The 26,167-nt window shown below is 39.1% G+C and overlaps 2 protein-coding genes and 1 long non-coding RNA gene across 3 annotated transcripts in view; 1 reads left to right on the forward strand and 2 right to left on the reverse strand.

Annotated features, from left to right (window-relative positions):
• UGGT2 (UDP-glucose glycoprotein glucosyltransferase 2) overlaps window positions 1-9,075 on the forward strand; it is a 92,467-nt gene extending 83,392 nt beyond the window's left edge. The window contains exons 37-39 of the mRNA XM_052785763.1: window positions 4,247-4,363; window positions 5,619-5,763; window positions 6,652-9,075. Of these exons, the coding sequence (XP_052641723.1) occupies window positions 4,247-4,363; window positions 5,619-5,763; window positions 6,652-6,674 (285 nt within the window). The 3' untranslated portion in view covers window positions 6,675-9,075. The remainder of the gene's footprint in view (window positions 1-4,246; window positions 4,364-5,618; window positions 5,764-6,651) is intronic.
• Window positions 9,076-10,568: 1,493 nt separating this feature from the next.
• Window positions 10,569-13,949, reverse strand: LOC128141161 (uncharacterized). The gene is made up of 3 exons (XR_008234928.1): window positions 13,487-13,949; window positions 12,134-12,293; window positions 10,569-11,724 (listed from the first exon to the last, which is right to left on the reverse strand). It is a non-coding gene; the product is annotated as an uncharacterized LOC128141161 (long non-coding RNA).
• Window positions 13,950-15,052: 1,103 nt separating this feature from the next.
• Window positions 15,053-26,167, reverse strand: part of DNAJC3 (DnaJ heat shock protein family (Hsp40) member C3) — a 37,297-nt gene continuing 26,182 nt past the window's right edge. Inside the window, exons 10-12 of the mRNA XM_052785765.1 lie at window positions 21,716-21,848; window positions 20,740-20,888; window positions 15,053-18,411 (exon numbers count right to left, since the gene is read on the reverse strand). Coding sequence (XP_052641725.1) covers window positions 18,254-18,411; window positions 20,740-20,888; window positions 21,716-21,848 — 440 coding nt within the window. The 3' untranslated portion in view covers window positions 15,053-18,253. The remainder of the gene's footprint in view (window positions 18,412-20,739; window positions 20,889-21,715; window positions 21,849-26,167) is intronic.

Here is a 26,167-nt window from a genome sequence, read left to right on the forward strand (position 1 = left end):
GCTTTAAGCAATTGGGGTTTTATTTTCTTTATCTTTCCCAATATGCATGGAATTATTTTGAATTTCAATGTATATGTTATATAATTCTGAAATTATTTGCCCTTTACTGCTGTTTTAGAACATTTTCAAATGTGCATATGAGCACAGTTCAGAAAACTGAACACTAAATGATGATTACTTTAAATAATTGTTTAATATGAAAAAAATGAGGAAAAAACAGCATAGAGGACTGCTGTCCTTTATGTGGTTGTTCTGTGTGCATTTGTGTTTTTCTAATGATAATTCTATATTCTGACAATGGTAATTATATTCTTATTTAGCATGTGCTTTTTCCTCTTTCTTCTTTTTTTCCATTAAGTAAATTTAATTTTTGTAAGCTAACTGCTAATGCACTCTGGTGGTTGCTGTACATGGTCACCCAGGAGTGACTGTAGTCTTCATGTATATAACTCCACCAGTTTTTAAAGCTAGGTGGGGTAAGTCAGGGTGCAGGTTACAAGCACGTAGGTAGATCCCAGATGTACAGAACATACTTAAATTTATTTTCTCCTGTAGTAGAGGTTCTTTAACTCAGTAGAAGATTGATAATGCAGCTCATCTGATTTCTGCCTGAGTAAATAATACTTTTTATTTATGTCTCTCCTTGGGTGAACTTCAGAAGGCTTCATAAGTGAGACTGTCCCTGCTTTTGTAATTTTCCTTGTGGAATTACTAAAGCACAAAAGATTTTACCTGCCTATAGCAGTAAAGGGATCCCACAGTAGCAAAGCCCACATCTCTCAGTGCCTGCATTCCACCCCCTTACTCTGCAAGCAAGTTTCTCTCTCTTACATAAGTACATTATTGCTACATGCATTTTTTCCAGAAATAAAATTAAAACTTGAAAATAGTAGTTCTTATGATACTGGACAAAGAAAAGTGGAAATACAGCTACACTACAAACTTGAACTAGACTGGACACAGGAGTTGGAACAGCCTTTAGCTGTAACTGTTAAGAGCAAAAGACTGATATAACAGCAACAGTCAGATTTTACCTCTTTTTTTTTCTGGACAACAGAATGAATTATTGGCCCTGTATCGCACACAGAGAATCCTGATGTGATAAGCTGTATGTTTTTCAAACATTGTCTTACCCATAAGTACAAGGTGTCTTTCAGAAAGACCACTGAGATTCAGAAGCTGGTTACAGGGCTTCCACCATAATTCTGCTTTTCAGAAATAGTAATTAGTTTTATCTAATGTTCTGTTGTGGTTTAACCCCAGCCAGCAACTAAGCACCACGCAGCCGCTCACTCACTCCCCCCCACCCAGTGGGATGGGGGAGAAAATCGGGAAAAAGAAGCAAAACCCGTGGGTTGAGATAAGAACGGTTTAATAGAACAGAAAAGAAGAAACTAATAATGATAATGATAACACTAATAAAATGACAACAGCAATAATGAAAGGATTGGAATGTACAAATGATGCGCAGTGCAATTGCTCACCACCCGCCGACCGACACCCAGCCAGTCCCCGAGCAGCGATTCCCCACCCCCACTTCCCAGTTCCTATACTGGATGGGACGTCACATGGTATGGAATACCCCGTTGGCCAGTTTGGGTCAGCTGCCCTGGCTGTGTCCTGTGCCAACTCCTTGTGCCCCTCCAGCTTTCTCGCTGGCTGGGCACGAGAAGCTGAAAAATCCTTGACTTTAGTCTGAACACTACTGAGCAACAACTGAAAACATCAGTGTAATCAACATTCTTCGCATACTGAACTCAAAACATAGCACTGTACCAGCTACTAGGAAGACAGTTAACTCTATCCCAGCTGAAACCAGGACATGTTCTCAAAATATTAATAATGTATATCTTTCCATTTTAAGATTCTTATATTTTCAATTACAGCTTTAATACATGATAGCATATAACTCTTGGTAAGTCTGTTGGATCAAATCGAAAGCCACTTAAGTGTCAGCTACCCTTCCCTCAGCACATCAGTGCTGAGAGCAGACATGAAGGTAGCTAATTCTTGGCGGAACGGAATTGGAATTACTTTGGAAAGGGAAATATTTCAAAGTAATATTTTTGTAGTAATATGCTTTCTGTCTGTATCGATAGGAATCACTTTCTGTCTTCGTTGCTACTACTTTACACCAAATACAACATCGTTCTTAGAAATAAAAACCACAGTGCAATATATTTCACAAGAGTCCTGGAGAGCTTTTATCTACTGATAGGGATGCATTATGATAAAATTATTTCTTTTTATTTTTGTTTTAAATATCTGACTGGAGTGCTCACTGCCCTTCTCAAAGAAGAAACAATCTCAGTTCTTTGCTAATCTGCCAGCACTGCTGCCTTCATGGGTGGTAGTTAAGGTTATGCTAATATAAACCAGAAAACAGAAGTAGATAGAGTGGGAAAAAAAGGTACTTTTAAATGCCAAGGACACTAAGTAAAGAACTCCTAGGGCGAAAAATTATACATGACAAAAACTAGACTTCCAGTACAGCATATTTAATTGTCCTTTTTAAAGAGAATTATGGAAATGTCTATATAAAGATGACAAAACAAATATTTGACAAGTATTTATACTAACAGCATTTCATTAAAAAAACAATTAACTATCTTGTTCTTTACTTAAAGAATAAAAATCAGCAGAAAACACTGTAAGGGTAGAATCTTTTATTAAGAAGAAATGATTTTATATTTTTAAATTTAGGTTTTATTTTCTAATAAAGATGATGCTGTAGGGGAGTACCCCTTTAAAGTTATGTAGGTTATCTGACTAAACATGAAAACACTCATACTGTAAATCAAATTGAAGAAGAAATTTTAAATGTTGTGTGTGAAAGTCTAGAAGACTTTCATTTCAGCAGTTTACATTTTTTGGGTGAACAAGAATTTTGGCACTGGCAGTAAAACCAATCTGGTCTTACCCTTGTTCTTTTATTTTTCTGACTCATTAATATTTCCTCTTTGATCTTCTAGATGCATTTTAGTGTTTTGTGGTTTTGAGGATAAATCACTTTCTTCTGAAAGGATAAGCAACTTTTTGTTCAGAATTTTTTTTTAAATTTACTGCTATTTACTTTAAATCCTGGAACTAGCCAGCTGTCTTTCTACTTTCTACCCCATATAACATTTGTAAATTCACAGCTTCAAGAGTTACTGTAGTAACTCTGGAATTGTGATTTCATTTAGAAGGTCAGAGAGGCACAACAGAAACACAATCTCTTTTCTCTTGAAACTGAGATTGTGATAAAACATTTGTCTTCCTAAAATTCATGGAATCGGAAGTTTTTCAAAAAATAAAACATTTAAGTAATGTTTACATGTCTTGACTCTCAGTATACTTATTTGATGTAATTGTCCTGTACTAATGTCTATATTTGAATTAAATGATATGCCTTTTATAATGCAGGTATATGTGCTATTTTATTCTGTCACATTTAGCAATGTGAATTGGCAAAATAAGGTGTGACTAATACTTATTTGAGTACTGACATTTATTTTTAAAATATAACGCAGGGGTTGCACATGTGAAGGCGCTTATGAATGCGTCTACAAATTACACCTGTTATTTTTAACTATGGCCAGAGTACATGCAGTGTATGACTGCCTGAAGTTTTTCTCATTTGTGAATGCTGTTCCCTACATTCAGCAAGCTATTGGTTCAGAGTTTTCATGTTGAGAGTACTTGACTATATGATAAAGGTTAAAAAAAAAAAAAAAAAAAATTAAGTGAAGTGAGGAAAGAGAGGCAGAGTAGCAGTTTAATAGCTTTTCCTTTTCACACTCATGTTTCTGGAATCCAGTTTCCTAGAAGGTGGCTAAATTTAGAGTAGTGGCATAATCCTGGATTATATGTTTTTGAGCTTTTTTTGCAAATTTGAGGGATGGTTAAGTTATGTTTTAATAATTGTACACTGTCTAATTCTGTTCAGCAGTATTTATAGTATGACATGCAGTATCTGAACCCAAAGTATCAGACAGTAGTATTGCTTATGTGAAGGTAAGGAAGGAAGGATGTAAGTAAGTACAAGAAAAAATTACTTGAGAAATGAGAGGTGGAACTGGCCATCAAAATGAGCATGACTAAGTTTTGAATCTACTTGAAAAAGAACTAGGTGAGCACTTAGAAGGAAATGTAAGAACAATTTGCAGAAACAGCAATAGGCTAAGATATTCTACTTTAAGTAGTTGCCTGATAACCATTTACATTAAATTCAATGCTAATTTATAATTTTACAAAATTTGTACAGGATCTTCCCAATAATATGATTCATCAAGTAGCTATTAAGTCTCTCCCTCAGGAATGGCTTTGGTGTGAAACCTGGTGTGATAATGAATCCAAGAAAAAGGCTAAAACAATAGACTTGGTGAGTTGATTTTGAGTTAAATTAGTTTTATAGATTAAAAACTTTGCTGTAATTTCTGTGGCTTTTGAGATACCCGTGTGTGATGCCATGGAGGCAGCCTTGCTGGAAAGCACTGGAACACAACTTCCTTTCCCCTACAACACAGCAACTTTTCTCCCTTCCTCTGAGACCTCTCCTGTTTGCTCTGTACCAAATTATGTTAAAGCTGAAAACGGTACCCCAAAATTAAATGTTGCTATCTGTAACTGGACAGGATTGGGGTTTTTCACACCTGCACATGTATTTTCCTTATCTTTTTTCCATGTTCAGCCAGGTTAGTGGAACTACTGTTAACTGCCTGGGTATTGTGTGCTGCTATCGTGCTCCCTACAAAGAAGGTTCCTCCAGAAGCAGCTGTGTAGAGGACTTAATGTTATCATGATTTTCTCAGTCCATTTCACCACTATAAACAGGAGATAAAGCAGAGCTTAAAAAGTGTAATGCTGAGGAGACTGTCCATATTTAGAAAGTGTCCGTCTGTCTTTGGGAATTGAAACACAGAGAGAGAAAACGTTCTGTCTCTGTCATTACCCCCATCCCATTCTTTCCCCCATTCTCATTTTTTGACAACCCCCACGCACTGTAAGTGACGCTTCAGAGATGTAATTCTGAAGAAAAACAGACAGCTGGAATCTGGTGCAAATATTCAGTATGTAAACGGTTTTGTTTTCTTTGTGTTGTTAAAATAAGCTTTTTTGTGCACTACAGGTGGGTGTTCTCTATTCAAGAAAGATTGAAATTAAGTTACTAGACCTTCTTTCAATCCCTATTATCATGTATCACTTTTTATTATGATATCCATTTACATTATTTTATGGAAGTATTCAATACATTTTCTAGACAACACTAGAGGAAGCATCACAAACTTAATAAAACCCATATCAGATTCAATTTCAATATGCTACTGTATATCTTGTATCTCCCTGTATAACTTTGTCTAAATCTTAGTAGTCTTGTACTAGCCATGTCTCTGTTACCCATACAGTCAGGAGCAGATGGAAGAATGAAAGTATTTACAATAAAATGTTTTGCGTTATTTAAACAGTGTTTACTTACAACTTGTGTGGGTTTTTTGATTAATGTCAAGGTAACTGACTTTGCATGCTGTCCTTCAATGAAATTGTAAATGCTGACAGAATTTATTTAAGTAAGTTCCTTGGAAAGGTGATATTTTCACATTTTCTTTGTTTACATCTAGTATGTTTTAAACTTTCAGTGCAACAATCCCCAAACCAAAGAACCAAAATTAAAGGCTGCTGCCCGGATAGTTCCTGAGTGGGTTGACTATGACTCTGAGATACGAAAGTTAATACGGCAAATTGAAAAAGAGAAGAAAAATCTAACATCGTTCTCTCAAAAAGGTAATTTACATGCATATACATCTGTTAGCTTTTAAAAAGTAAATAATATAGTTGAAAATTAAGATCAAGGTCAGCAGGCACATATACTGTGTTTATGTATTTCCCTGCTCTTAAGAGAAACTGTGTGGGTTTTAAGAGTTGCGTGATGCTTCTTTACACAGGAGTTACACTAAGGATAAAATCTTTTGTTTCATGCCAGAATCTAAGAGAAAATTTAGTGGTGTCCTATGCTTGGACCTCAAACACAACCAACTGTTCCACATCATTTGAGCCACAAATATTAAACAAAGCACATTAGCTTAGACCTCACTTAGAGAATCTAAAGCTAATTAATGTCTATTAAGTAGTAGATAACTAAGTCTCTATTAATTTGTCTCTGCATCTCTCACTCTGGCTTACCTACATGGGGCCTTTTTGCACCAGACTAAATGGTGTTTTAGTTCACAAATAGGTTTTGTTTGTGCTTTTGTTTGGTTTTGTTTTTTTTTTTTACTAAAATTATTTTAAACCAAGTTAGATAAATAGCACGAGAAAAAAACCCAACTCTTACAGGACTTCCAGTAAGACTTGACTTCTTGGAATAACGTGAAACAAAAAAAAAAGGTGATCTCAGCTCTCAAGGTTGAAGAAACAATTTAGCAGATAAATATTTAAGTGTCTTGAATCAGGGAACAACTTCACTTTTTGTTATAAAGAATTCTTAGTAGATTTTATTCTTTGTGAAAGCTTATGGTCAACTTTTAGCGAGGATCTACAGGTGAAGTTCACGTTGCTGAACTGACTGACTAGCAGTAAATAGAAAGTAAAGGGCTTCCTCCATGTTTTGCAAAACTAGTCATTAAGTCTTTATATAACTGTTTTTTATAATTTTTTTTCCTTTGGTTACAGGTCTTAAGCATGATGAACTTTAGCACAGCCTGTAAACAGCAATGGTGACGGCTCAACAGTCTTCTGCAAAAGACTGAATGGAAGTTACGAATGTTACACTGGCACTATTTGTAACATTCTTTAATGTGAAGTCAAATATTTTATAACTTATAGTGTTATTTAAAATGTTTTAAATGAAATACAAAACCAGAAGAGAAATCCACAGGTACTTCATCTTTTTTTAAACGGTGTAGAGAGGCTTTCCTAATTTCTTTGGTTTTCTTTTCTCTCACTAAAAGACAGTTTGCCCAGAGAATTTTAGAATATAAAGAATGGTGTCCAACTCTTCAAAGATATATTGTGTCAGTCTGGGGGAGGACACACACATTAAATATGTACATGAAAACTGTTTCGTGCATATTGCATGCATTAAGCTAATGTATTGAAATATAAAGAATTTTGGTTATATGCCCATAGTTTTCTCCCCGGAGAAATGCTGTGGTCACAAGAAAAAAATCTCAGTGTAGCAAAGATAAGACATAAAAAAACAGCTTGTGTAATTTAGACCACAAAAATCTAAGTCAATGTGGGAGCTTACTAAAGCAAGGAATGTCACTTTTCATTTATTATGCAGGATTGCTGCACTCTTACTAAATTAAAAAAATCTTTTTTGATTCTTAGGCGCCTTTTGGTCACTCAAATAGTATGTCATAAAATTCCATTATGTTTTTTGGTTACGATGGTTTTCCAATCAGCATACATAGCATCAGAAGGTCAGTACCTGAAAGCTGTTTCCACTCAGTTTTGATAATCATCATCCTGTTTAGAATTGAAAATAAAATACGTAATTTTGACTGTCAGTGGTGTCTCCTGTAATTTTCTAAATATGCATTCACAAAACTGTTGCTTTAATGGGCTACTGACATTTTGATCCCACAAAAATGGCAGTGAAAAGTTCTTGCAGTACACATATTTTAAAATAGGGAATTTATTTCTTAAACTGAAATCTAGTGCCTTAAATACATACTCTGTTGTTTAGGCTGTGCTTGTTTCAAAATAGATTGGATATGACCACAAATTCTTATAAGAACAGCTTAATGTAGTCTTTCAGTCTTGGTGCTTGAAATTATAAAAGATAAGGTAATTGGCACAAAGTGGGTGAAATCACAATGATTTGCATAATATTTCCATACCAGCAAATAATTGAATAAATAATTAAGCATATTTTGCATGTACTGTCATTGTCCTCAGGTGTTGGTTACTTAAAATTTCTTACTGTAAGAGCAAGTATTTAAAATCATGCTTTGCTGATATTTTACAAGTCTTAGTAATACAAGATATGCAAATTTTTTTACAGCTTTTTATATTTTTCATTGTATTACCTTTATGCATTTTGAACAGTTTTAACATCACGTATGGATTTTAAAAGGTATGTTGTGGGCATTTTCTTTGTATGAAGTACCCAATGAAGTATTTCCTGTGTAACCCATCAGCAATAACCAGTAAATCCTAATGTCAGTTCTCTTTAGCTATCCCATTTCACTGCAGTATCTGTTATGCTTGTTCTCTAACATATTACTTAATGATATCAGGCAGCAAGTTGAACATATTTGAACACAGAACTTTAAGTTGGTATTTTTATACCTTATAGATGGACTTATAATTGACTCAGCAGATGTATATGCACCATTACTATAAATTCAATGCGTAACAAGGGAACAACTGATACTGTGTATCAGAGAAAAAAACCCATTCTTCTACTGCTTGCTTTTTTTTTTTTTTTCTTTTTTTAAGCTTATACTTCCATCCTGATGCTTTACTCTGCAGCACTGTTTCACATCAGTCTGCCTTGGATTTCATGCTTGAGGTGTAAATTGGAAAACTTTCTTTTTGCCAGAAGTTAAAGGTTCTTTATCTGTAAGAAACCTTAGTTCTCTTTAATTATGATTATCTGTGTGGGAAATTTCTGTTATGCAGTATAAAAAGTGGGTAATATATGCACTGATTTCTTGTTCATTTTATCTGCAGCATCCTGTTCTTTTTAAAATTGGATTACTTCTACAGGCTTTAAAAAAGAAATAGCTCTTTAAATACTATTTCCTTGAGATTACTTAAATGATTAGAATGTAATTTTTAGAAGTGTAATTTGCTGGAGATATATTGAAGTCTTAAAAGGTTTCATGCCATTTTCTACAGTGTTGTATGTATTTGTAAAAAACGTTTTACAGCATTTCTTTTTTCTGCATAATAATACATTCAAGGAAAGCTCTTTTTTGAGATATATATTGGTTTATAAAACAGAGTCCAGCAAATATATTCACTACTTTTCAAAGATCCCTTTAAAGCAGCACTTTGAATCATTAACATATCATTATATTTTTAATACCAAACCAATGGATTGTATATGTTGTACAAGATATTAAAAGGTGCCACTGGAAAAAAAAATCATTATTTTCTGTTCTCCTATTTTGTATAATGCAATAACCATTACATACTTGGTTAATAGAACCAAGGCAAAAAAAATTGCAGCAAGTCCTCAAACCTCTTTAATCTGAAGAAGGTGTTTGTGCTGGGAAGGAACAGCGATGTTCAAAACTAGGAATCTGCTGGAGGGTGAGAACTTAGAGATGCAGAGCGCGCTTATTTCTAGTTTCTAATCTCTGTGCTCTGCCCTGTGAAAGGGAAGAAAACGCATCCTGGATTATAGGAGTGTTAATGAAACCTGGTTCAAATCAGTAAATAAGCAAAGTAACATTTGAAATGTTAAAATGAAGAGTTTATACAATTTATATTCATATTACTATTACAGTGTCTTTTCTAGGTCTTACTCTTCTTAATATCAACTTGTAAGTTTAACAGAAAATGAACAAACCTGACACTAGTGCAGTATTGTTGACAAGACAGAGCTTTAGTATTGAAAATATTTCTCAGTAAAGTTCTTTTTAACCTTTTTCCTAAATGAAGCGCTTGCCTTCACACCGAGACTTCATAGAATCATAGAATACAAGTTAGAAGGGACCTCAGGGATCATCTGGTCCAACCTTTCTTGGCAAAAGCACAGTCTGCACAAGATGGCTCAGCACCCTGTCCAGCCGAATCTTAAAATTGTCCAATGCTGGGGAATCCACCACTTCCTTGGGGAGATTATTCCAATGGCTGATTGTTGTCATTGTGAAAAATTTTCCTCTTGTGTCCAGTCAGAATCTCCCTGGGAGTAACTGGTACCCATTACCTCTGTCTTTTCCATGTGACTCCTTGTAAAAAGGGAGTCTCCATATTCTTTGTAGCCACTGTTTAAATACAGGAATGTGGTGATAAGGTCTTCCCTAAGCATTCTTTTCTCAAAGCCGAACAACCCCAGTTCTCTCAGCCTTTCCTCATAAGGCAGGTTTCCCAGTCCTTTGGCCACCCTTGTGGCCCTTCTCTGGACCCTCTCCAGCCTGTCCACATCTTTTTTGTATAGCGGGGACCAAATCTGAACACAGTATTCCAGGTGTGGCCTGACAAGCGCTGAGTACAGTGGGATAATGACTTCTTTATCTCTGCTGGTGATGCCCTTGTTGATGCAACCCAGCGTCCCGTTGGCTTGCTTTGCCGCAGCAGCGCACTGTTCACCCACACTGAGCTGGTTGTCCACCAGGACCCCCAGGTCCCTTTCCACAGAGCTGCTCCCCAGCCGGGTAGATCCCAGATCCCACTCCTGGATTATGTTTTCCCAGGTGCAAGACCTTACACTTGTCCCTGTTGAGCTTCATAAGGTTCTCGTTAGCCCACTCTTCCAGCCCATCCTGCAGGGTGGCTCTGTGCCCTTGACAAGTTGCAGCACCCTCTCAGCAAGATCTCGGACCTTACCTCCCAGAAGGCAGCACCCCTCTCGTGACTCCCTGGCACGCCAGCAGATGGGCGCCTCAGAGCCCCTTAATGGAAAAAGTCACCCGCTACAAGCACTTGTTCCATTCTGTGGTATCCACTGTGTGCTGCTGGTACAGCTTCTCCTTGGAGACCTTGCTCATGGGCATCTACAGCTGTTAAAGTTTTGTATCTTCATATCAAGTGTAATGCTGCTTTACCTTTCCAAGCTAGATGATAGATAGTTTCTTCTTTCCTGCTTGTGCTTTGTCATTATGATTTATTCCTCTGTTCAAAGTCTAGACTTAAGCATACACAAGAAAATTTGAGTGTATTATATTAGATCAAATCCTCAACAGGTTTAATCCAGCATCATGTCTCTACTACATCATGTAGTGCCACGGATGGGATAACATGCTTCCCAGCATGACAGCGGGCTGCCATCCAGCATGCATTGTTTTCTCTAACGTCTGGTTTTTAGCAGCTACTTTTAGAGTGACATACTGACTCTTTTGTTACCCTGAGGGGAATACTCGTACACCACACTGAAGTCCGGTTTTGGTTCCTGACATACTTCAAGGTTTAGCTCCGGTGACAATATAATGTAGACTGATGAAAAGGGTCCTCAGCAGTGGGGAGTCTGTGCCCAGCTCCTCTCAAGGAAGGGCTTCTTCAGAGGGCAGGAGACTCAGCTACACCCTTCGCTTGCTTACACTTTTGCACTGATTGGGTGAATATCACTTTTTTGCACACAACTTCTGCTGAGCCTCGTTCAGCTGCACTCTTGAGCCGCATAGATTCAAATCCCCATGAAGCAGAGGGGTTAAGGACCTCAGATCTCCCACTGCCTGAGAAGGTGTGCTCGCAGTGAGGCTATCCTGCAAGACGACAGTCTCAAGACATCACTCGTGTTTGCTGTGATTTCATTCTGGATGTCAGACACATATCCCAGCAGCTCCTTTTGACACTTTTCAGCCATCTGCGTGTTGAAAGTCTCCATTTGGGTTGTGAATTCCTCTCCCAGAGGCAGGAGTCACACAGAGCCACAGTCAGTATTGCTGAACCTAAATCTCTCTCTGCTGATGGAGGTCTTGGTTCTTTTGCCTTTGAATTCTCACTCTTTTGAATGAAGCATTCTGGCAGCTTTTCATCACACATTGCCAGAAATATTGAAAAGGATGTCACAGAACTAGCTTTCCCCAGTCATCACTGTGTCACTCTGGACCAGATTTTGGGCTCTGATAACTGTAAAATACAGAGGTGCAGATGGTTTTTAAAGTGCCTTTTGCTCAACACAGAAATTATTTATATTCATGGCTTAAAACCAGAATCATTCAATGCTGCACTCACCTTTTTTTTATTTTTAACCTAAAGACATGCATGAAAAACACATTAATAAAAATTGTGTAATTAGTTACATGGTTGCTGACCTTTTATTATCAGATAATTATTTTCTTCCTTTGCAAGAGATAATGGTTCTGCACAGATGAATATATATAAAATTGCAGGCCAGAAAGTGCTTGGTCTCTCTACACCTTTGAGGTGTTTTATCTCCAAGGATGCGGTACTGTAAGGTCAGAGTTTCCCAGCATAGCACAATACGATTTAGCAGCGTGTAGACGTTGCCTAGCCCAGCGAGTAGCCAGATTTGCACCTTGTGAAAGGGTTGTGGTAGACGCTCCGATAGTACAAACTGCATCCTGAGCTGATGTTGGACTTCTTGAAAAGAGACCGTCTTTACTTGCAGATCCTTTCCTTTCAGCACAGAATGGTGGAGGTGAAAGAGAAGCAACCAAAACATCTCTCTTACGGACCTAAGGAGCAAAGGCACTTTCAGCAGGGTCATTTTTTTCTCCCACAGGTTTAGTTCTGAGAAGCCAGCTTTCAAACACGGTTCCTTTCAGTTGACTTGTCATATTGACTGTTTTTAACTTCCAGGTATTTAACAGACTGATGACACATGGTCAAGCTGACTCACTCCTCCTTCAGTGCAATGTATCATCTCCTCTGCAATGTAAATGTTCTCTTTGGCCATGTGGATGCATGTAACACCTTTCAGCAGCGGTGTTTGTCAGAGCCTGTAGTTTTAGCTACTCATTCAAATGCATGAGGCACACTGTCATTCCACTATGATTTACCTCTCACGTGGACATGCTGTGTAGTAACGCCACATTTTCAATTCTTTACCACCCTTAACATGAGCCATCCTATAGCAAGCATCTGGCAGTCTCTGGCAGTTGCAACAATAGGGAAACACATTTTGCCCGTAGAAAAATTCTTCACGTTTAGGAAGACGATGCAAGAGATACACCACTCTAGTGTTCTGAGAACTGACAGAACTTGGCAACGTTATAAGCCCTGACAAACAGCTGCTCAGCTGTGACTCTACCGGTAGCGTCTCCCATCTCTGGACATTGTGTGTCCCTTCTCTCCTCAGTTAGGTGGACACTCTGGTTAACAGCAATGAGCCTGAAGAAAAAAAACACCACCAGCCACACAACTGCCCAAAAACCAGCCCTGCACCTCTGCTGCAACTCCATCCCAAATCCTCACAGAATTCAGATTTCAAGAATCTCTCCTAGACCATAACTGCACCTCTTACTGTTGTGCTTTTTTGAGGTCAAGAAAGTCTGAAGTGCTCAGATCTGCCAGGTAGGCCACGGGTTTCCAAAGACAGGCACTGAGAAACCACACTAGGGAATCTCACATAAAACCTGGCCTCTTAAAGAAGCCCTTGCTTCCAACCACCTCCCAAAAATCTCATCTCGCCTTCTGTCCTCTGTTCACCTTCACACATTTGGCAGCTGCAAGCCATGTAATTTTAAACTCGGATACCTTCGCTCTCACCAGCTGTGTGCACCCATGCTCTTCACCACTGTACACACACACAAGCCGATGTGTACAATAAATTGCTTCCAACCAGGAACTCCTAAAAATTAACAGTTTCTAAGAAAGAGGTTAAGAAAGTAACAAGCACATTTTGATGACTGATAAGAAGCTTGCTTACTTGGTCACACTGCTATTCATGCGTGTATACGCGCTCTGGATGCCTTCAGGTAGGACTCTCATCTTTACAGACGCCACAGATACAACTCCGCTTCATTTCTCACGTTGCTGCGCAGGGGTTATATTGGTGAGCCCTCGGTGGCACTTTATGGCATCGTGTATGAATCGATGGTTTCTTCGGTGAGGTCACTGATGGAGTTCAAGCTCTACGGGAGTACTCTGAGGGCACTGACTGCTCGGAGGCCCACAATGCAGTTTCTGCTCCAGCCTCCTACAGACTCTGCCTTTGCAGAGCAGCGCTGCCTCTTGTTCTCTTTGGCTGGCCTTGAACCAAGCTGCTGTGTAACTCACTCCTGCAGGCTCAACAACTTCTCACCTGCCTTCCAAGTTCTGGTACTTGTCAGCCCCATTGGAACACTTACTGGATTAAAAATAAACAAAAAAATCAGTTCACTGTCTTTAGTTTTCATCACTGCCTAGAAATCACACGCTCATCCCACACACCTGCAGCCACCCACCTTCTCTCCCCAGAGCTGCCAGCTGACTCAAGTTCCAGCCTCAGGAGAGCAGGCAGAGAGGATTCCTCCTCTCCCCTCCTGTCACCAGCAACCAAGGGGCCAGAGGCTTTCCTGGGACAGGCCGCTATCCAGAACAACTGGCTGCGATTTGATTCTGCCCCCCAGCCCCCCAGAAGAGAGCCGGGTACCGGGCTGGGACAGTTTGTCAGACACTGTCCGCTACCTCCAATACACCACGTCACTGCGCTCCTGCTACCTGCTCGGCCACAGGGAGAGCGGGCTGCACCCGCCAGCAGGAGCTAGGAAGGAACAGGAAGAAAAGGAAGTTTTGAAACCCAAGTGTGAAGTATCCAAATGCTGCCTCACTCTGTACCTTACGTGTTACAGCCTGACAACATTTGCAGTATTAGCTGCTTCAGAAATTTTAATTTAGACCCCACGCCAGCGCCTTGGCAGCCCTCTATACTGCATTTCTGCACAGCTCTAGCTTCAAACTGGGAGAGCGCAGTGAGGAAAGAAGGGCAGACAAATACACTGCAGTGCTTTCTTGTCATCATAAATATCTTTATTGTGAAAAATACCATAAAATAATTCCCACAGTTCTAGAAAAAACAGTTCTTGCTTTTTAGATTTATGATTTTATATAAAGACATTTTATAATCTGAAACATTTGATAAATCTCTGGCTAGCTTTACTTATCCTTCTTAAAACATAGAACTGCTACTTTGAGATTTGCTGAGGGCAAAAAAAAAAAAATTATTCTCCCGTTTATTTTTTCATTTTTTTTATGGATAAAAGAGTGTATTACAGAGCAAACAATACCTTACAATAAGGCACTTTTAAATACAACTAACCTGCTATGCTATACTGGCTAGTTTCCAGCGAAGCTCCTACAAATCACAGCCCTAAACAGAAGAATAATTCTTATTCCAAACACTGGTCTGAAAACCAATGACAATAACAAGATTTAAAAAAAAAAAAAAAAAATTTAAGCTGACATTTTCTGCATATGTCACAAGTTTGAGCTCGAGTTTATAATTCACTCTGAATCTGTTTTAATACTGATTTATTAATACATCAGTATTAAGCATGTATCAAGGTAAAATACGCTCCCCCCACCTTCATTTTAAAACAAGTTGGAAACTAGGTTATTAAAACTAGAGTTCAACAGAGAAAGTTTGCATCAACATATAGGCCAATCATTGTAAAGATGCTTCATGCACATCTCAGGGTTTACAAACTACCAAGACATTTATTTCAATGTTCAGTTAGTGAACATTATTGCACTACAGATACCCGCTAATAAATAAAAAGGCAAATTCAGCTTCAATGTACATCGCTTGCACCACTAATGCTCAGTGTGTTACCAGTGCTTCACTTTCTGAAGTCACATCAGGAAACGCATCACCATATCTGGAGATCGTCAGAAGGTAAATGCTTTCTTTTTAACGCAACTTTCTGTATTTTCAGAAGTAACTCAGAGCTACAAGCCAGCATCTGCTCCCTTAAAACCAGCACTGGAGTGGTAACACTTCTGGTAATCAGCAGCTGCTTAATATCAGAAAGCCTTGTTCTCCATTGTCAGTTTTTGTTGTTGTTTTCAAGACAGTCTTCCACAGAAGGAATCTATGAACAGCATTCACACATTAAACATCTTCCTCCTGCTGCTGACTACATTCAAGCCTTTTTTTCTTCCTTAATATGTCATTTTCCCTTTCCCATTAATTCTCAAAATAAACCTAATCCTTTTTGTTCCTGACTGCTTCCAGCGTACAGCAGAACTATCCACTGACTTTGAGAAACAAATCTGCACTGCTCTAACATCGGTGCCTTGTATGAATAATTTACTTATGAGGGACCATCTTATTCCTTCCCTAAAAGAAAAAAACTAAAAACCAGGAAACAATTTTCTCAGCTATAGCTTTTAAAACAGAGAAGGGAGAGGGATGAGAACAAAAAAGCTGAACAAAGGCAGTTCTTTAAAAGAAGATGTATCATTTCTAGCACTCCCCTAGCACACCAACATAGCTGTCTGTGGTGTTTATTGTGACTTCCTGAAACCAAACAACACTCCCGTATGTACAAAATATGACATATTGCTTGCACTGGTCATTCACTAGTAATTTAAAAACAGCCCCTTCTGTAGTGAACGAGGCAATATAAAAGTGTTTATACAGAGCAACGGCTCGCACACAAACACGTACAGCCGGCAATCCACAGAGCAGCAGCCACCCAGCCCGCAGCGAGCGCGGTTGGGTCGAGCTCGCCGCGCAGGGACAGAGGGCTGACGACAGCCAAGAGAGGCCATCGTACGTGAAAGCTACCTACCGGTCTTTTACTTACTGTGAGCGAAAAGCACATGCGCAGAGAGCTGCCTGCATCGGCTGATACCACGGGGTAACAGGTTATTTATTGGACAGCGAGGTCCTACATCTGAGCCCTAGAGGTCCTGCGAGAACCACGCTGGCCTAGAACGGTGTGAACAGCGTCCTGAGCATCCTCTACAGAGTTTAAACAAAAAGCTTTCGGACAGGTCAAAAGCAGAAGTTGAACTTCTAGAAAGTCAGTCAACATGGAAAATATCTGACACTGGAGTTTAATAGGCTGCTGGGGTGTTTCTGTACCATAAACTGTTAGGAATCACTACATACACTCTTCAGCTCAAAGATAAATTTCTGCTGAACAAACACTGACCTTTAAATTGCTGTTGAAAAACATTTTATGAAGCCACACAGCCTCACAACTATGTTTGTAAAGTACTTGAGGCAGGAGATAAGGGTTATGCTTCAATAGCAATTCTGCCTACAGTAATAAAACCCCCACTTTCAGACTGAAGGCCTTATTTGCTAATTTCATTTGTTTTACTGAGGCTGCTCATGCTTTCAAATGCCATGAGTTAAAGTGACAGAAGATTCCTATCAGCTGATTGTTGTTTTCCAGTTAAAATCCAATTAAGAAAACATTAATGAACTATAATTCTTGCATTCTAAGAAAATGGCTGCTGATGAAACTCATCAGTAATTTCCATATATTCAGTTACAGAATAAGACGACTATTCACTCATAGCAGCTACCGTCCTGGTAATACCTCACATCGCATTCACACAGTTCGATCAGTTACACTAAACCAATTTTAGCTACACACATATAGTAAAAATAAACCAGACTTTTGGCTAATGGAAAGTTAGTCCCTCTTTTTGCACACCAGCAGTTGTTTTTGCAGTACTGTGGCTGTTACGCAAAACATAAAATTACTTCAGTTTCACACAGTATTAACTCACTGTTCCATCACCCAGCAAGAAATGACAAGGTCTTATTACATACAGGGTAAGGCTAGCGTTAATATAGTATTCCTACAGTCCGCAGTACACTCACCTCACAACCTGTATCGGTTCTGAGTTTTACGTACAAAGAAGTGAGAAATTGCTGCATAGTCGGGGAAATGTCACGTCAAGTTTTTTGCTCAAATCTCAAGCAGATATTTTGTTAAAAGTGCAAACTACTCAAAGATACCTAACCATCCCAAATCACATTCAGAAAAAGTCTCCCAAAAAACATCAAGTATATTTTTTTACTTTCATATTTGACAATTACCGCCAAGGAAATCATCCCAATTCATTTCAGGTTCATGAATAAATTGAGCAGACATTTTCAAATACAATTACTTACAAGCAATCTTCTTTCAGAGCAATTGTTCAGACTCATTCAGTACACAGCCACTTCACCCTACCTATGGCACTGCCGACAGAAATACCGCACACAGGTGGTCACTAGGGTTTCCTTTTAAGAATACTGAGAGATGGATCATTCTGCTGAGCACGACAACTAACAATTTGTTAATGTACAGACTATTGTAACTACCCCTTCCATGTTTATTAGGCCCCGATTCGGAAAAATATTTACATGCATTTTTACCTTTAAGCATATACGTAAGTCCTAAATTTATGTTTATGTGTTGTCCTAAGTAGCCTCTTACTGCTTTTTCCATCCATAGGAATAAACATGTCCTGCATATCCACAACAAATACATAGGCAACAAGAACCTCCCCCCCCAAACCAGTACGAGCTTGTCAAGTTCACCACAAAGCAAACCCTCTGAATACTAAAAGAAGGAGCTTTCTTCTAGTGCAGCAAGACTCTGGGTTAAGGACAGCATTAGAAATTAAGATTTTGGGTTTTGAACGGAGAGATTTTTTATTTTTCAACCAATTAAGTAAAAAACAGCAGCAGCCACCAGAAACAGTCTTGGCTCTAACTGAAGTGAAATTTGAATGTAAATGGTCCTCCTCCAGAACCAAAGGGGTTGAATCCTTGCCACGTGTTCCAGTTCCTGTGGAAGGGGTTGCCCCCACCCTGCTGACTCTCCGCATCCAGTGGGTCCTCTCCTGCATCGAACTTCCGCCTCATTTCTGAAGGAAACAAAACCAAGGTGGAATCATGGCACAGTAATTAGGGCAGTAACACCAAGCACCTTTGATGACCGAGAACCAATTCAGAACCCCCCCAGGCCAGAGAGCTGCAATTATCGCTTGTATTGGCAGCATCTGTAGAACCTAATTACTTCTGAGTTCTTCAAAGTCGTCCAGGAGACTGGCAGAGGAGAAGAGATTACCTCCATGGAAACACTATATGAAAAACTTCAAACAAGTCATTTAGTTTAAAACAAGGCAAGACAGTACCTGGCTGTCCAATAGGACAGGCATGAATTTCAACAGGGACAGGACAGTTGCACTTTGACCAACTGCATCCCACAAATAATTGAGACGTTTTGTCATTGATGAGTTTATTGGACCTATTCTCTCATAGCTGCATTCATTCAGGATGGTCGGAGGACAGACCATGCTGTATCCTGCCAATTCTTCGCAACCAATAAATTCCAATATTGATCATTCAGCAACAGCACGAAGTCAGCATGCAGAGCCCCAGACTTTTTCATTCTTCTCCACATACCATTCAGGCAGAGCGCTGTCTAGGGGACCGCAGTTTGGAGGCAGAAAGCATGTTCTTTAAGTAGTTTTGTCGAGCGGGGACAAAGTTGAAAGCCTTCCCCAAGACCCACAGAGAAGTCACAGGCTACACCACTACTCTGTTATTTACACCCACATATAACTTTCAAGCTGCCTGCAAGCACCACAAGGTTTTTGATCAGCCGGCACTTTTTCAGGACACCCATTTTACCAAGACAGAGAAGGGAAGCAAAGGAGTTAGCTGGGGGGAAATCATGAGACTGGCTAGGGGAGAAATGTAGAACATGGCCTCAAAGTACATCAGAGCCCTATGATAATAAGCTTGCAAATCAAAACTCAGAGATTCAGACGTCCACAGGCTTTATAGTTTTTCTTTACATAACCAACATGGTCACTATAGCCAGAAAATGACCTGGGAAAAATATCTGGATGGAAGGAGAGAATGTCATTGCAGTAAGAAGAGATGGAAAGCAATACAGATGGCATTACAAAAGCCAAATACGACCAGTGTTACTCTTCTTGCCCAGTTGATTTGACAGGAATGGTAAACATGACACAAGAAACAGTGTCACGAAGAAAGCAGATGAATATGTCCTGGAGATGCTGACAGGTCAAACAGCATCTCAAACACTTCCAGTATATCAATCTCCTAATTTGAGTTCATAATTATGAACAAAGATCACATTAACACAGAAAAAAGGTTTTCTGACCAGAAGTGTTTGTAATGCAATTCATCACTCTCAGATCCCTCCTTCCTCCAAGAAAGTCTGAGCCCATCTGCCTAATCACCTCAATGATCCTGAACGGTTAAAGATAAAAATGGGAGCCTCCGATATCTACATCTTTTACACGCTTCTCTCTTTCCAGTGACCATACAGGAACAGTTTAAAGACAAAAACTTAACAGATGGCTCTGGTTGAGGTTTTGGGGTTTTTTGTTTGGTCAGGGTTTTTTTGTTTGTTGGGGTTTTTTTGTCAGTTGTTTAGGTTGGTTTGTTCGCTTGGGTTTTTTTAAAGGAGGTGAGATAACCACACCACTCCATTTTTTATTACATTCTTGAGACTAAATGGTCCAATCCCTTCTGTTCATCTCTTGGCAAGACAGACATCAGATCTCCTAGCTGCCACACCACAGGGTCTCCCAGGACAGTGACCACATTCTTCACTTTTTTCCCCCTCCTCCAGAGCCGACCAGCAGACAGTTAGACCTGACAGGGCTCCTTGCTCCTTGGGACTGGGCTGGCCCCAAGAGCCTGGCCACAGAGCAGCAGTGAGGGCATCCTCTCCCTCAGGCCAACAGGAGCCAAGAACCCAGTCCCCTGCCCTGGAGGAAATGCTCTGTTTGCAGAGCATTTGTTTGCACAGTTTATCTGGGCTTTGATATACACACCAAGGGCCAATTTTGAGGGCTTCTCTGGAGTGCTTTAGGTGCTGTTATAATCTAAATGTAGTTTGCAATAGAACTTTAGGCAGAAGGAGACACCCACATCCTTAAAGTGAGCATCTCCAAAGTTAATCAATCCTGGAAATCTCTGCAAGATGATATACTAAAAAGAGACTTTAAACACAATAAATAATACCAGGTTTACACCTGACTTCATGCAACAGATTAGATGCAAGTATCAGTGCATTGCTTTCTCAAGACAGCTAAGGGGAGAAAGGGAAAAAGGGAAGCTGTAATGCTTGTTATGACTTACACTTGTTGCATTTTTACATTACTGTAAAAAAGTAATTTAAAAAAGTGAAGTCACTGCCTAAGAACAATCATTACCTGGGTCAGTGAGGACTTCTTTAGCAGCTGCTATATCAATGAATTTTTTCTCTGCTTGCTTCTTTTCTTCCTCACTTTGGAAGTTATCAGGGTGCCACTGGGATGCCAGCTTTCTGTAAGCTTTTATGATTTCTTGCTTTCGAGCATTTCTGGATGGATAAAATCATAGGTAACTTAAAATTTTCTAATTGTTCATATGCCACACTAGTGAATCTACAGGTTTATTTTAAACACTGAGACAGTAATTAAGGGCATCAGGAAAATTATGAGGTGCTAGTTAACCTTCTGCAGGTGACAGTGAAGATTCTCTACACAAAAAAAACAGAGGAAGCAGGTTGCAACTTTAAACAAAGATTACTCACTCTTTCCTTCACCACCCATTTACTTTCCTCGGAAAGGTGCTACTGCCAGCTACTATGCAGAACACAGTTCCCAGTCTGAAGAATTTACACAATCAGGAGAGTAACAAAAAGCACAAAGAGTAGAGATCAAATTAGTTCACAACTGGAAGGATGACCAATACTAGTACAGAACTGGACATTTGATTGGTCCTCATTAGAAAGAGAAGTCATTAGTTTCTCAAGGTTAATGGCAGAAGTATTTTAGATACCTTTCAGTTAGTCCTTTCAAACTCTTCCAATCTATCACACTATCTGCCACAGTTTTATTTTTTGTTGCCTTCAGTAATTCTTTCCAGTCTTCATTTCTTCCCCAATTCATTCACTGACTCTTGGTCATCTATACTAAGAATTCCTTTCCTTCCTTCCCAATGTTGTTTTTTCATTCCTTCTAAAGGAATGGTAAACAAATGCTACTTAAAAGCTGAACACTACTAAACTACTACAGTAGGAAAGTGAATGTACCAAGATACAGGAACAAAAACTAACACTCACAGAACAAATTCAAGTGATCAGCCCTAGAAGTAATGGTTTAATAACCAGCTTTCACATCATCATCTCAGATATTAATCTCTCACCTTTTTACTCCTAAGATTTTATAGTAATCCCTCTTCTGTGATTGCTTCAGCATCCTCTGGGCACGTTCTAGCCCCTCCCGAATCTGCTGGTCATTTTCACTATTGGCTTGAGCAGTCTCATAGTCTTTAATAGCTTTTATAAAAGAAGTGAATGAAAAAAGATTATACAACTCTTCACAAACTTCAGTTTAAAGAACTCAACCACTCACCAAAACCAAATTTTTGCTATTACCATATATAAGCAGCAAAACTTTTCTTTCAACTTGCCATGGTTTTTTTCCAAATTATAAAACCTTGGAGTAAAGGAGATTAATTTTCACATATAAACTAGGTAAATTTCTTTCTTTAGGTTCATCACACTTTTTGGAAAGGAATGAGAAGGGAGGTTACTAGCGGTAGGTCAGAACACCCTTCTAGATGTTACAACAGTCACATGGATGAACATAATGAGCACCTAGGACTGGGACGAAACAGAAGTCAAGAAGCAAGTTTCAGCAACTAGTATTTGAAGAGCCCACTGCACAACATTAGTCCCACATTGCTGTTCAACTGAAGGATGCATTATACAGAGTCTTTAAATTAATATTCCTTCTTCTCCCACAGCTTGCACTCAATCAACACAATAGAAAGCCTCTTCCTCTTTCATGACAATAAAGATGGATTTCAGATTACCAGTAAGTTCATACTGTTAGGGAAAGACACAAATATTTGCTTTTTATGTCTCTGCATAATAGGCAGACCGTTATAGTTTAAGGGTGTTTTTTTCCAAAGGCATGCTCTCACTTTTATTTCAGGAGTTGCATTTCTCAGGAATAAAAGCAAGAGGGGTGCTGTAATGTACTCATGAATTTTTAAGAAGTTCCAGGTCTACACTTTTTTCCGGGGGGGGGGGGGGGGGGGGGGGGGGGGGGGGGGGCAGAAGTAAACTATATTATTATTGTAAGTGGTAACTGAATGCTTAAGACACCAAGTTTAAATATTCTTTGATATCGAGATTTATCAGGGGAAGCAACTGTTGAAGTCTTTAATGAGACTGCTCTTCTTTCACTGTTATAATCCTCAAAGTCTTATTTGCAGATCCAAGTCTCCTAGGTTTCTCAAGTTAGACAAAGTACTTGCATCAGATTATTTCCAAGCAGATGCTATTTCTCAGCAGGTGTTACATTTGTTTTTCACTGTTTCTGAGCAAGACAGCAGGAAGTGCTAATGAATTTGTATTACCCAGACATCTGATACCACTGCAATCTTGTTTTGGTTATTGAAAAAAAAGTTTCCAAGAAGTATTTCCAGTGCCCCAACAATTTCATATGCTATTACAAACAAAACAAAATTTCTATTCGTTTTCACATCAGCAGACACTGTCATTTGCTGCTTGAACAAAGCATTTTGGCTTCTGATGATATTTTCAATAATTTGTCCAGTCATTAAAAAAAAAACCCCAAACAACAAACAGGAGTGTACACTAATGCGCGTGCCCAATATATGTTGTCAAAACTGATAGAAATAATGAAAATGGAGGGATTCCATTACACTGCGTTACTGCTCCAATACTTTTAAGGACCAGCATACTTAATCTGCTTCATGTAATAATGGGAGGTCCCATCACAATGTCCTGCCAAATGCAGATCAGATTGTTCAACTTCACTGAGCACCACATCATCTACAGCATGCAGCACTGCTGGAAACCAAGCTGCTCAGGGGTCAAGTATTCGCAATGACAGTACTAGATTTCTCTCTTTTTAAATTGACTCCCTTATTTAAAGGCTGCAAATATCAAGCATATGGGAAGGTATGTTTTTTAGTGCTGCACACCGCAGAGGCAATGTGCCCAGCACACCTGACAGCAAGTATATTTTGCACTTCCTCTCAGTTGGAAAAGACTTCAATTTTGATGGTACTCTCCAGTGTAAGAATTTTCTTCTTTCAGAGAGCTAATTGCTCTCCCCACCTGAGGAGTGAGAGTTGGGAGCAGGTGGAAGCAGGATGACAGCTTCCTGACCACAAGAAGTTTGCTATCAAACCAGGAGACTTATTACTAATTCACAGTACATCAAGTGAGATCTTTAATCAATTCTTCTCAGTCGCTGTTTCTAAAAGCACTAGTAGCTCACAAACCAACACAAGGATCACTGCTGCTTCTTACTGGCATGCTATTTCAGAGAACATCCTTTCTTCCTTTCATCCTGTCCCACGACATGAAAGGAACAACCAGTTTCCAGTATCAGTTTCAATTTGAATACTTTAGTCAAATCTAACTCTCCTTCTTTCAACACAAGTCTTCACAATCTCTCAAATACTAATCACATTGTATTGCTAAACACCTTAGCTGGCTTTCCTATCTTCCCTGCATCTTTAAAACAGAGTGACCAAGATTGGCCAATATTCTGTATGCAGAATTAATTTCCTATCAAACACGAGTAATCGCAGACAACCTACGTCCACGCCAACTCTGCTGGAATAACTGAACCAGTTATGCTCTTACCGAAATAGGGACCGTTTCCTCTACAGTAGTACGATGGGGAGGAAGAGAGAAAAGAAAAAGAAAAAAAAGGAAAAGAAAATGGATGTCCTGACCAATTCTGAAACAGCAAGGTATTTTTTTTCTTCTTCAACAAAACTTGTGCTGTATACTTTAGGCAGACAGACTCCTGTACTTATGAGGTAAGCCAGAAAAGGAGTCATTACACATCTGTCTCTGTAGACAAGCCCTGGATCCCATGTGATTATAAAGTAATTAAAACCATTTGATGGGTATCAGAACTCAGCTATACATACTGAAGTGCATCTTGAACATTTAACAATAATCGCCTTCAAAGTTCTGAATGACAAGTACTTTGCAATTTCCTGTCTTTGAACAGGAAAATAGGTGCCTCCAGCTTGAAACTTTCTAGAGGGAAGAATGAGAATCAGTTTGCTCCTTTAAATATGAGATTAAAATTTTAATTGCTCTGTTCTCTACAGCAGAGAGAAATCAGCCATCATTTTATAGCCGTTAAAACTGAAGGATAAGTGAAGACACCTTCAGGCAGACTAACATTAATGGACTATTATAATACTGTTTATGGAGGCTCTGCTGGAAGGCAGTGTAACTACAACCATCTCACTACTGTCAAGGGCAAGAGGAAGGCAGGGGATACGCTAAACAACAGGGATTTGGAGGAGCACAGTTCCACTTTAGCATGGTTGTCCACTCAGAACCAGGCTAGGCCAAGCCCAGCAGGCTCCAGCCCAGGAAATAAGCTCTCCCAGATCCTAGGTGTGTCCTCTCTGTGTTTCCTTATTTTATATCCCATAATAGGGAGGTATTTGCTCCAGCACAAGACCAAGCTGGCTCTGTGCATTTGTGCAGGACCTTGTTACAAAACTTTTTGTCCTCTAATTTGCAAAACTTGCCAGATTCTCTCACCCTAGAAGAACCAGAAATAGATGAGGATTTAATAGAAGATAATGTTAGAAAGATCCAAACTGAGATTCATCAATTTCAAGAAAAGAAATAGATCAGTTCTGTCCACTAGTAAAAAGCAGAAGGTACACCAAAGAGGACTCACAGCAGGGCCTGTTTGGCCTGCCCCTCTCTGTACCCTCCTCTCAGCTGAAGATTTATACACCTTGAGGGGAAAAAATAATCTTAAATTTTCTTTGGGTTCTCCTTTTGCTGATACGCCTTCCTCTTAAAATAAAAAGAACTTTGTACAAGCCATAAAGCTATGTAGATTTGTATTCTGTACCTTTAACTATTTTTAGGGAAGTGGTTTGGTTTTGTGGTTTTGTTTTTGGTTTTTTTTTTTTTAATTCATTTGTAAATCTACTTTTCCCCAACACTGACTGAGCTTACTTCCACTGTACTGAAGTACAGAAGAAGATGGGGAAATGCCCAAAGGGGACCTCATCGCTGTGAAATCTTCCTGAACCTTACTTTTAGGTTGATGCTGCAATTCTAAACAATCAATAGATGGAAAAACATTACCCTAAGAAAAACAGAAAGGTAATTTCTCCTCACACTTTGGGGTTTTTTTCAAGCAATCACTTTGTACAAAGATCATCAGTTCTCCAAAATGCTGTTGTCTTCCACCCTTTTTCTTATAAGGAGGAAGAAGGCTTGCCAGCCTCCACAAAGAGGGACTAGGGCTAGGTCACTTCAGCGGTACAAGGTCTACAGCGCTGATGAAGAAGAGTGCCTGAAACCACACCAGTCCTCTTTATATCTTTTCATTTGAGTCAAGGAGGCCTAAAAAATTAAAAAGTATCTCATTTCTGAAGTGAACTTCAAGAGGTGAGCAGTATCATCTCTCAGTGATTAATTCTCAAAAAGACAAAAAGAACCCTAAGTGTACTATTAATGAGAACAGCTGCCTCATGAATGTTTAAATCAAAAAGATTTCTTTTGTTCAGTTGTACACCGAAAGATCTAGTACCACAATAAAGAAAAGGAAAATTGTTCTGAGTACTAAA

The sequence above is a fragment of the Harpia harpyja genome, chromosome 4 (assembly GCF_026419915.1).
Source record: "Harpia harpyja isolate bHarHar1 chromosome 4, bHarHar1 primary haplotype, whole genome shotgun sequence".
Lineage (NCBI taxonomy): Eukaryota > Metazoa > Chordata > Aves > Accipitriformes > Accipitridae > Harpia > Harpia harpyja.